General features: G+C 31.2%; 1 protein-coding gene across 1 annotated transcript in view; it reads left to right on the top strand.

The window, feature by feature from the left end:
- Nucleotides 1–223: 223 nt before the first annotated feature.
- LOC118186559 (uncharacterized) overlaps nt 224–12705 on the top strand; it is a 48617-nt gene continuing 36135 nt past the window's right edge. The window contains exons 1-4 of the mRNA XM_035356667.2: nt 224–354; nt 2665–2783; nt 4435–4695; nt 11490–11628. Coding sequence (XP_035212558.1) covers nt 4656–4695; nt 11490–11628 — 179 coding nt within the window. The 5' untranslated portion in view covers nt 224–354; nt 2665–2783; nt 4435–4655. The remainder of the gene's footprint in view (nt 355–2664; nt 2784–4434; nt 4696–11489; nt 11629–12705) is intronic.

Genomic DNA, 12705 nt, shown 5'->3' with positions numbered 1-12705 from the left:
TCTTACTTAAACGAACTTAAAAAGTTTTATCAACGCTTTTTCAACGCTGTACCACACATGCCATCGAACGTGAACTGCATATTAATCACGAAGAAAAAAAAAAAAAAAAGAGAGAGAGAGAGAGAGGAAGAATTGTACTAGATTCAAAGGTATTTTCTCATCATGAGACCTGCGATGAAAATTATCACACCGGGAATGACGTCATTAGCTTGCTTGACCTCTAGTTAGTTTAGAGTCGGGAAACCACTAGCTAGTAATGGGAGTCATAGCACGGGTGGAGAACAGAAAGGAGGACACATGAAAAGCTGTTCTTCTCATGTCCTGATCTTATTCAAACACGCAGTGGGTTTCCAGGTAAGTTTACTTTGCATTTTGTCCAAAAGATATAAAAGTACGACTTATGTTTGTAAAAAACATGCATTTATAATTTAAGTATCGTTGAAAACCAAGAAGGAAATATGTATGTTGATAACTGAAAGGAAACAGGGAAGTGTGGTAGAACTTCCGTTCGTTACGAGAAAGGAGATTAATTTCTAGGAAATAATATAGCGCGTACTTTTGTTTTTGAAGTTCTGCATTGTTTGTAACTCATTAAAATTCAGTTGTAGCATTTTATTTTATCTTAATTTTTCCAAGTTTTTGATCCAAAAATTTATGGCTGTGATCTGAAATTTATATAACAATAAATTAAATGAAAATAATATTTTTTATTTTTTGAATTTCAGTATTTTTTATGTAAAGTATATATGAGATGAGATCATGAGTATACATGACATGTAAACTCATGATCATGAGTCATCAGTATACATGAGTATACATGACATATGTAAAGTATACATGACATGATACTAACATGAGTTCTCACTCAAACTAAATTTATATGAGTTTTCGATCATAAAATTTTCAAAGCAAAAAACTCAAGCCACATTGTTTTCAATAAAAGTTTAGTTCGAATATCTGAAATAACATAGTAATAAAGATATAATTTAAATTTTTTTTCCATGAGAATGCATTTTTCCCAAAGATTTAATATTTAAATTTAATTCGTTAACATCACCAGAATGTAAACATTTGTGGAACTATTAGTCTATTTTGAAGCAGAAGATGTGAAAAATGTAAATGCCCTCGCCGTGACTCGAACCTGGAGCCCTCACGCCCCGAGTGTGCTAAAATTACACCGCGAAACCATGCTGGAAGGACGAAGAAAATACTTTCTCCCTTTTAGGGCGAGTGGGGATTAGGAGACCCAATCGCCAAATCTTGGTGGTCACCATCTTTTAGTTCGGGCGCAATTTGTATAGTGATTAAGTTTTTGTACGAGGAGACACGAAAAATAAGCAGTGCCCTTGTCGAGGCTCGAGCTTGGACCTCTCGAATACGCACCGAACGTGCTACTGTTACACCACGAAGGCATGCTGTAACGAGGGAGAAAATACCTATTATATATAATAATAGTATTATACCATCAATAAACTGAGCACAAATTCATACTAAAATGTATGAATTTGTGTTCAGTTTATTGATGGTATAATACTATTATTATTATGTTTTACTAGAATCGCAGCAATTTTCGATTACGTTAAAACTTTCCTTCGGATAAGACTATTTTACTGTTCGATGCTGCATTCCTTGGATGATAAAACTAAAAAAAAAAATTATATAGCTCATGAATAAACTTCACCGTTATCAATTGTCTTCTACAGTATAGGAAATAGCCACACCTAAGATGGTTTCCTTGCTTTTAACGTAAAAATACATTTCCGCTATGTGTAAATCTCTAAACTATTGTTTATGCTTGAATGTTAGGTCATACATGCTGCTGAAAGAAACACTTATAGTCAGTATTGCCTGCAATTATGCTACGAAACGAAAGTTGTGTGTATTGCCATATGGAAAAAACATATTTGTTTTAGAAACATTGAAGTAGCTAAGCGAGTAAAATTTCATTTAACGTGAATAATGGATGATTTATACAGATTAGTTATGGTCTATCTCCCTCTGAAATGATGCTCTTCATAATCCGTCTCTAATATGCATCAGCAAACTTCGGGAGGATTTCCTGACTTTCACTTTATTTTGTAAAAGCCGACACTGAATGCAGGTTTTGTTTTCGTTGCAAATGCCCGAAAAGAACAATTTAATATTCTCAGTTTTCTCACTGAATGATCTCTAGCATTTTTAAGCTGTTAATTTAGAATCTTTTAAATTTTTTTATTTATGGTTCGGAAATGTATAAAAAAATTCTTTGCTAATTTTTTTTAGGCACCAAAATCGTTATTAGTCTCAAAGTTCACTTTTTTGTTCGTATCACTTTCCAAATGTATTATTTTTAAAGAAATAATGTTGCGAATATACAAAAGGTAAGGCAACATTTAGCACTTTATCGGGAATTCTAAAAACATCAGGTATAAAATATGTTGCTTCATACGCGCCAGTTTGTTTTCCTTTGGCGAAAGGTAATATTAAATTTTTCTTTTTAAATTTAATCTCCCTGTGTTTCATTAATAAATGAAAGATTTAAAAGCAATACACGTAGTTCTTTATGTTTTTATTGATTACCTATTGAATCTGCAAAATTTCACTATCTGGATTTAATAAAAGCATTATATATATATAATATATTATTATATAAACATTATATATATATATACTTTACTTTTACAGGGACCAGTAAAGAGGCCTGGGCGATTTAGCTGTTAGTTATTTGAAAAGTGGAACAAACAGCAAAAGTGATTTGGCGTAAAAGTGAAATTTGACAATAATAGACCTTCTGGGATAAAAAGGTATATGATAACACTTAATAGTGTATAGGGAATTATCTAAATAAGCGGGTTTTAAAAATCTTGTGATTTTGCTGTTGAATTTTATGCAGTGTAAAGGCGAAGAAAGTGATGTCTAATAATACACTTAAAAGGGAAAAAAAATGCGCCATCAGGAGTGAGTCCAAGAACAGAGAGATAAAATGCAACCTCAATGATGCCATAAAAAACATTACTAAACCCTCCGATTGCGATGATAAAATATGAAATCCTTTCCGATTTCCTTTTATTCCATTCCTTTTTTACATCTGTCTGTTACAAAATTGTCCTTTTTAGTTTTATTTATCCTTCATCAGACGACTTTTTCATTAAAATAAAATATCTCACAAAAATTTTTTTGAAATCATGCTTAAATTCCTTTTGAATAATATATTTTTGAAAACAAGATATATTATTGCAATACATTAAAACTCCAAAGTGATTAGGAATATATAGACTTATTGTTTTACTAGAAATGTTGATACTTAGCACGACTCAATGATACACGTTCAATGATACATGTGGAAACTATACATACGAATACTGAACGGTACTTGAACGGGGAAAGATAGCCAAACCTGGATAAACTGCCTTTGAGAAAAGTCTTGCGTAAAAGAACTGCCGAAATCCCTTAACAGAGTTTTTAAGTGTTTCCTAACATGTCTTCTAGGAATCGAACATTAACGAAGAGGTCACACAACGCGTTATTGAGTAGGTGATTATAATGTTTTGGCTCAGTTAAGTTACACATGGAGAAAACACTGAAAACATCCATACAACTAAACAGCTCAGCTACTGGTGAGGCATTGCAGAGTACTGCTTCGAGAAATATTTTTCTTATGTCTAGTTATTTACATATTTTAAAATAATTATATGTATCAAATTTAGAATTAGACATATTTAGAATTTTATGAGACATTTTAAGTAAAATGTATCATTTCTTTTAGAAAAAATATAAAAAGTCCCCTCACACTTACTAAGGCCTTCACCAGCTTTCCGTTTGATAGAAAATAAGATAGAAAGCAATAATTTTAAATTTAGACTTAATAGTTCAGTGTGTGAAATTATTAATGTGAAAGTGAAAATTTAATTAACAGAATATAATTGTAAAAAATATTGAACCTAATTCTCTTAAAGCAATAATTAGCAGAAAGTAATAATTTTAAATTTAGACTTTTGATAGTTCAATGTGCGAAATCATTAAAGTTAAATTTTAATTAACATAATTTAATTAAATTGTGAAAAATTTGAAACTGATTCGCTGAAAGACACTGATTCGCAGATTAGAATACTTAACAGTCATGGAGTTATTTTATGTAGCATGCATTTTCTATTAAAACGTTTAACAATTGAAAGAAATATATTAGTTAAATGTTTTTGTCTTAGCCTTTAGCTCTTTTAAGAAAAAGCTGATTACCGTGAAATTACATTTAGCTGTATATGATAATATACCTAATTGCCCACAGTTTTGCTATTCGTGTTTCCTAGCCAGTTCTATATATATTATGAAAGATATGAAATTGCAATTGTCAATTTTGCATTAATTAATTTTGAAATATACTGCTTCATTTTCATAAAATGATGCAACAGAAGCCAATTTTATTTATTTATTTATTTATTTATTTTAATTTGGCAGTTTCAAAATCCATTTCATCGAATCGGAGAGCTTTACAATTCATCCTTCTATGGAAAAAAGCACCGGAAGAGGAAGTAGAAGTCGATCTTTGAGGGGAAACCGTCCTACTCGTGTCCTTTCCTTGAGGTTTTCGTCAAGTGCGGCTCGTGGGCGGGAGCTTGAGTAATCTACCTGGCCTTCGCGTTACTCATCAATTTCAAAGTTCAACACTTTATCTCATAATGAAAAAGATGTTTTGGATTTTTTGCTTTGCATTTATAGGTAAGTTCATCATTATTATTATTAATATGTATCTAACAAATGGATACCAATGAACAGAATAGTGCTATGCATGATTGCAGGTGCCATAATTTCTTTTTAAACACTGCCAAACGTTTAATTATTACCTTACTTGGCCTATCGTGCCTTCTCATTTTGAAAATAAAAAGCAAAAGTCGGAAAACTTCGCGCAAATTAATCTTAAAATTTGTTTTATCGGATATTCTTCTGTTTATTTACCTTATAAAAAGCTTAGAAACATAAAACTCTCTGATTTTTGTAGTTCATAGAAGTAAATGTATCTAACTATTAATTCAATACTTTTCGTATTAAATTCTTAGTAACCTTATACTCATTAGTACGAGACAGGTCAATTATTGCGTGTTTCAAGCTGCATTTTCAGGTAGCTGGTATGAAAAAATAACTAATCAGATCTAAATGGTATAGGAATAGTTTTGAATTTTATTTTGAGTATAATCAGGCTCGTGTCCTTTTTATGAAATTCTCTAACAATATTAAATATATTTGATGCTTAGATTAAACTAATCATCCTCCAATTAAATGTAATTAATTAAAATTGAATCTGACATAAAATTATAAATATTTAGCATATTTTCATTAATAAGAACATATCGCATACTTTTCTTTTTTCTGTAAAAAATTTCTGTTTTCTTTGAAGATAGTAACTCATTGTACAACTCAACGAAAATATCTGTATAATATATTCAGGCTACATTACTTTCATGAGACCTTCATATTTGGAGACATTTTCAAATTTCCTTCAGTAGAAAAATCAGTTTTAGTTTTATGACAACTTTAATGTCTTGGAATCCTCAACGCAATGATTTCCTGAAACAAATTATAAATAAATTTTGAAACAATTATATTTCAAATGAGAGTTGATATCCTAATTGGGTGCAATACTAGACTAATAAATCAACTACTCGAAACGTTTTACTACTCTGCAATGAGCTTCACATCATATATTCAAGTAGCGAATCACATATTATATATTATACATTAAAGTGAATAACCGTATATGTATTCAAGTAAGAAACTACGTATTATTCATTCATCTAGCACTGCACACGAAACATATTTAAGCAAAAGATTACATACTAGTGATTGTGCGATTTGTACATTTGGTACGGCTTTAATAAGATCAATAAAAGATGATCATCTTGTCTATCACAGAAAAGAGCGGTTTAGTTGACTATAAAAGTTTTCTTTTGTACTGCTTTCGGTAAAGTCACGCATCACGCAAAAAGATTTCCGATGAGCCATTCAGCCATGAGCATTACAAGTTGTCTATTACAGTTCGAGGTCATGGACATAACGTGCCCTCGCTCTAGAACAATGCCGGAAGAAATTCTCCGCCGGGTATCATTACATTTAAGCCGTCTCTTTTGACATTTAAGGGCGAAGTACAAGATTTATTGTTCTTAATCTATTTCTTATCCCTTTTCTTCAAGAGACGCAGTCAAATAAAGTTTCTGAAATTGTAACCTTTTTAATATGCAATGTTTTGAAAACAGCTAATCAAATCTATTTTCATGACAACTCCATAGGAAAAAAAATTATTATTTTATCTCTTATAGGTATTTATAGTGTAAAAAACATAATTATTCCTTATATGCTACCTTATTTTTTTAATAAATTTAGAAAAATCATAGAATCAGATTTATTGTAACAACAGAAGTACCGTAAAAGTAAATATTTTCTATCTGTTATTTTATATTATAATTTAATAAAAACGTGATATGGGAATTGAATTAGTTATTTTTATTTTTAGTCTAAGTGAGTAGAACTGAATTTAGTTCCTTGAGAATAAAATTATTATTAGCGTGCACAGTTAATAATAATGTGAACACATTTTCAAACAACCTCTTCTCTAAAGAAGAAAGTACACAGGCTTATGGCCATTTCTGCAATACAAAGTTCTGTAGGGAAATTATTTTTATTCACGTATACTTTATAAGGTATTTCTCCGCCTTTTTTGCATGCCTTCGTGGGGTACCGGTCAGCACGCTGAACGAGCATTCGAGAGATCCGTGGTTCGAGTCCAGGCTAGGGCATTGCTCATTTTTCATCTCTCCTACTTTCAAAAAATGCCTAATGTCTTTACAACTTTACGTGTCGTTTATAGAGTTTATAAGATCATATTTTTGGAGCTGGGAAATGCGACAAACAAACTATTCATTCGCCGGGATTTGATCTAAGGATCTTCCAGTGTCAACTAGATGTGCCTAAAAACTTACACGTCAAGAACTTGCACCGAAAAATGCGTAAATTCTTCGTTTTTTTCCAGTTCCTGGAAGATGACTTGACTGAGATAGATCTAGTCGATTAAATGCAGATAGTTTCAATCTATCATCCACCGCATATTAATTCGTATACCATAATAACAAAATCATATTTTAGGGGGAGGATGTGTGGACTGAGAAATGTGATAAATCAACCATGCCGTCGTCGGAATTTAAACCAGGGGTCTTCCAATCCAGATGATTGCTTTAATCCCTTATACCACAACAGCCTGCACGGGAGAAAGTGATATTTCTTTATACATTTTTAACCTGAAATATACCAAAGATTACTCAAGTTTTTTTGTTACTGAATTACTTTCTCATAAAAAGTTTAAAAAAATCAAGTAAGAAACAACTGTTATCGTATTTATAAAATCATAGAAACAAAATACTGTTTCTAAAGTTCATACTCCTCCATGAAAATTCCTTTTCCCCTCTCGAGAATTTTAATCTTTTATGTATCATAAACCAAATTGAAATTTTTGAGCAAATTTAGAGTATTTTTTTTATTTTACACATTATGACAGAAAATTATTCGATTGTAAGTCCTTATTTCTCCTATTATGAATGAATACTAAAACTGAAAACATTTGCTTCAATGTTATCGATACTAGTTCAGTGTCATAGTTGCACAAATGAAAGTGAAACACCTAATAATTCTCCTTCTGTTTTCGGTAATTAGATAGGCTTGCTTCTTGAATGTTTCTCAAATGCATTGTGAATAGATACTACTTTCTGAAATTTATCCAGAAACGTGTACTAGATATTAGACAAACTGTCCTATTTTGTATCCCACCAACGGTCGAATGGTAAAAATGCTGAGCACTGTTAATTCGCTCCGGTGTCAAATCTCGGTCAACGGGCTGGCCGCATAAGAGTTTTCGTGTGTTTTTTTCATGTGCAACACGAATACGAGCTTAAAACGTTTTCCTTAAAATTTCCTCCACTCTCCGTCTGTCCTGGAAGACAGCTCTCCAGGGTTTTGCCGTAAGCGAACTCAACCAAACCAAATCTGTATCTTTAAAACAGCTACTTGAAAGCCGTTGCCTGCTCTCTCCGTTTTTGTTCGTAACACCGTCATCGCCATCATTGCAGAGCATTTATTTTCTCCTTCACATCTGAGAGCGTAGTTCAAGTCAGATTTTATTTGTGAGCTTTTTATGAAGCGACACACGCAAGACGAAAAAAGTGAAGCAGAAAGAAAATTAGGCTACTGGAACCCTTTGCTGAAGCTGCCGTTTCCATGGTTACGAGGCAATCGGGTATTCTTAAGTTTCTATACCAGATATAGTATTACTTGAAGAAAATATTTTGTTTTTCTTTCTTTTTAATTGATTAATGACAAAAGAGCTCCTTTTAACGTGCAAAAATTTGTGAATTCATATATCTGCTTCAATTTTTGAAAATATTATTGAAATAAAATTTCGAAACTTATTAAACTTTTCATTTATTTATATAAGCGGGAGTTAAATAAGAGAATGATTTTGTCATTAAATCTGCCTTCACTATGCCTTTTAATGATGATATGATCAATTTTAATTCATATCATTTATAATGTTTCTTACCCTAAATGTAAAAACTGATGACCGATAAAGCATCAAATGTAATTTAAGTTATTTTAGAAAACTCTAAAATGTAATAAACTTTTTTCAGATTTTCATCATTGCTATTCGCATTTAATGGCGAAATCAGAAAATTCTCGTTGTTATTTTAAGGTTCGCTTTTGAAGGTGAATATAGTTTTTCTTCTCTCTCTCTTGTGCCAAATGTCACTGAACCGAAGCTTTTCGAAAAGAATGACTTGCTTGTGGCTGTCCAAGCAAAACAAACATCGTAAAAAAACAACTGCACAATCCCTCTCTTATTGTTAGTCAGAACAGCACTTCTGTTATTCATCGGCCTGAAACTCAAAGTAGAATGGTAAAAACATTTAAGAATAAAAAATTCCATTCAGTCAGTTATTTATTTTGGCAATCCAGTGTCCAGCAGTTTAAATTTTCTCAGTCTGCTGAATAGATAACAGAAGTATTTGATTTTTAGTTTTTCAAAAATAAATAAATAGATAAAAGCTGTTTTTTAATTTGCTAAACAGAATGTTGGAAGTCTTATGAAACATTTGTGGAAAACCTTCTTTCCATCTTTTATAATATAAGCACCAATACTTTGCTAGCTATAATTTAATTATCATTTAATTATCAGTAGATATATTGATCAGTTAAAACATTTCAATAAATCAGTGATCTAATAGTTCTGTCTAGGGTGCTGGATTGAAGATTAAATAATTAAAATTCTTTATATTCTTATCGGCACTGAAAATAATTATTTCTTCTCCGGTATAAAAATGTTCACAATACTATTGCAAGTGTTCTCTAAAGGTGAATGGCTTAGTTTATGTCATGACAACAAAGCATCGAAGGTTATCTCCCTAAGGGGAGGGAATGTATGAAATGTTCTAGGTTTGTGACTCCAGTTTAAGAGCTTAATCAAGTAAATTACGCTTTCAGATTGTGAAACTTTTGTTCACGTGAAGCATTTGAATATAAGCGCATGAAATTAAATTTTTTTGAAGTTCTTATACAAGACAATGCAAATATTTTAAGAATTAAGGCCATTTCTAGCATCTATTAGAAGGGTTGGTCAATTCTTTTTATATATTAGTCAGCAAATTTACATTGAATATCCAGATTTGATTACCTGCGAGGGCACAGGAAGTTTCTCAAGATTCTTTTTTCCCAAAATTCTGCTTCCTCAAGAATCAAGTGCATATAATGGATGAACTTTTATTACCAACTTGAACTGGTTGATTGTAAGTCATCAACCCTCCCAACTATCTCTTAGGTGAAGCAAAAGTAAGAGTTTCAATACATACATTCCGTATACTCTTGTGTTATAATGCCCAGCATATTAGTATGGTTCAGCAGAGCAATATGTGTTCAGTGTGGTTCAGAATCGATTCCCTGCTAGGGCACAGTAAATTTCTGAAAGATACTAGCTACAAACGTCGTCATGTCTCTATAAATTTCTAGACGATGTAGTTAAAATAAGACAAATATGGATTATAAATATGTATTTGAATTTTCATTTATATAAATACTAAATTAGAAACTATATAATTCAGTTTCTATATCGCTACTAAAAGTCAAAGGTTTCTGCTTTTTGTTTTCTTGAGAGAAAATATTAAATCAGATTAGATAATTCTGTAATTTTTTTAGGGACGATTTTGCGAATTAGGAAACTAGGATTTTTTTAAAGTTTCTTTAGTTGGATGAGAAGTGAATGAATAAATTGGAATTTCCTCTGTGGATTTGTAAAAGTTTTCCTTTTTTTGCATTTTCACTAAAAGCTGTCACTTGAATGTAGTTTGAAAGCCTGTTTTACTTTTTTAAACTAGAAGTGTTGATTTATGACAGAGAATTCTATACATATTTAGATATGCAATCTTTTAGACTTCCAGTTCCCATGTATAAAGTGATTTGAAGAAAGATAATATAAGCTTTATTTACTTAAATATTAATCATATACATGTAAATCTATTTATAAAATTTCTCAGAGTAAGGTAGAGGACTTAAAAAAAAAACAATTGCAATACTGAAATTAGCAGTGCTTTCTAAATTAATTTTTTATTTGGTCCCTGCAAATTACAATCAGTAAAACGCTATTATGCTTCCATATATTAAATTCAAAATATTCAATAACTTTAGCACAAAATTAATGGAAATATAAGACAGAAAACTCTACTAACTTAGAATCACTTTTCAATATATAGCGTGGAGCAAATATAAATTTAAAGAAGAATTGCGAAACAAATGTTGCCTTGCTTTGGCAATTAAAAATGGCCAAAAGAAATTGGTTTGTGTTCCAAATACATACGGGTAAAAGAATTAAACTCTTATTAAGCTCATCCATTCATTTCTCGTGAATGCAACTGCGAATTCGTTATCCCAACTAAGCTATGCTTAACTTTTTTTCAGTTAAAAAAATAACTTTTATTAACAATTTGCGTATCCCCCATTTAATTGTAACTTGTTGGACTCAGAAAGCAAATGTAAAGTATAAACTTACAATAAAAAATAAGAAACAGAAATATGACATAGACACTTATATTCAAGATGCAATCTTGAATCAATTTTTCTCAGAAGAGATAACAAGCTTACTTACTCTAGTGTAAAAGGCCATAACAAAAGCGAAACTTTTAGGTGCACGTGACCTGCTGAAACGAGCTACTGACTTAAAGAAGGAATTGCTCTTCAATGCTTCATCGCGCAAAACTTCAAGCGTGGCTGAGTGAAAGAAATCCATTCTTAATACATCATGAGCGCCCAGTAGCACCCACATTTTTTCTTATTTCTTGCACAAACCTCCAGATATATTCAGTCAATACATTCAAATCCTGCGGTCGTGGTAATACTCATTCAGAAGACTGATAAGTATATGATGATTGTTGTTTGTGGCATATCGTGGAAAGATTTCAAAATCTTATATTTTTTATATTTAGCTCTAGAAACGACATATACATTTGCAAATGAATGCAATAGCAGTCATGTTGAACCATGTTTCGATGATCTGGTAATTTATGAAGATCTAGCTTTCCCCCTGTATGGAGCAAATGAGGATGAACTGAATGAAACATGCAGGTAAGTAGTTTATTTTTATTCAATTGTTTATCGTTAATCGAATTTTAATAAAAGTCATTGAATGAAAATTTTTTTAAATATTTTTTATGATTTTGCTTAAGATCAATACAATGATTTATAGAAATTTCTAACCAGAAATAAGTAAGTAAAATATTTTAAATATAATAAAATAATTATGAATTTTAATAGGGAATTCTATAGTGAATAAAGCTTCAGAAAGCCAACTTAACCACTCTGAAACGGCTAATGGCCAAATGAACGAGACTGCTAAACATTAATTTTCTGACTCGCTATGAGCTAGTTTCCCTTAGAAAACCACCGCGAAGGCTTCGTTCTTAGGGTAAATAGCCTGGATGTGTGCTTTGTTTTAACAAATGAACCTTTTAATCGAAGATTTATTTTAATCAATTAACCGTTTAAGCGGCCTTGGATTCAATTTCAGGTGTTTCGACTGACTGTGGGAGTTATGTGGTTTCTCCATGTGTAACATGAGCATCTAGCCAGTTTTCCTTTAAAATTCTTTCATAAAGATAAACATGTATAGCCATAAATCCCTCGACGTACCTTGCCATATGTAATCGGCCAGCCGATAAGCTACTTAAATTTTATTTCTTTCAAATAAGAAATTTCTCATAAAGCGTATATAAGAATGATCGTAATTACATGAGCAGTGAAGTTCTTTATACATATTTGCTACTCCTTTTGTTCGAAAGGAAACTTTCGTTCATATTTTAATTAAGATACGATTTCGAAGATAAATTTCGAAGCAATGCTTAACAGTATATTTCAACTATAAATTTTACATAAATGATTTAAGACTTCCATTTTAATTTTTTATATCTCGGTGTCCTCTTATCTAAAAAGAGAAGTCAATGAAATTTATTTTACATCTAACAACTTTATTCTATCGTCTGCAGTCGCAATCACTGTGTTTTAAATTTGATTCACTATTTAAAATTAAAACTGATGCTGCGAAAATATTTCATGCAATAGACGTAAAAGCTGATGAAAATTCATAATCTTATTCTTCCAATAACACTTTGTCCCAGAAGACATTTAAGTCAATTACATTTTTAT

Source organism: Stegodyphus dumicola, chromosome 6, assembly GCF_044657685.1.
Source record: "Stegodyphus dumicola isolate Sdum_Otavi_A_Nest chromosome 6, ASM4465768v1".
Taxonomy (NCBI): Eukaryota; Metazoa; Arthropoda; class Arachnida; order Araneae; family Eresidae; genus Stegodyphus; species Stegodyphus dumicola.
This window is presented reverse-complemented; position numbering and strand designations above follow the sequence as displayed.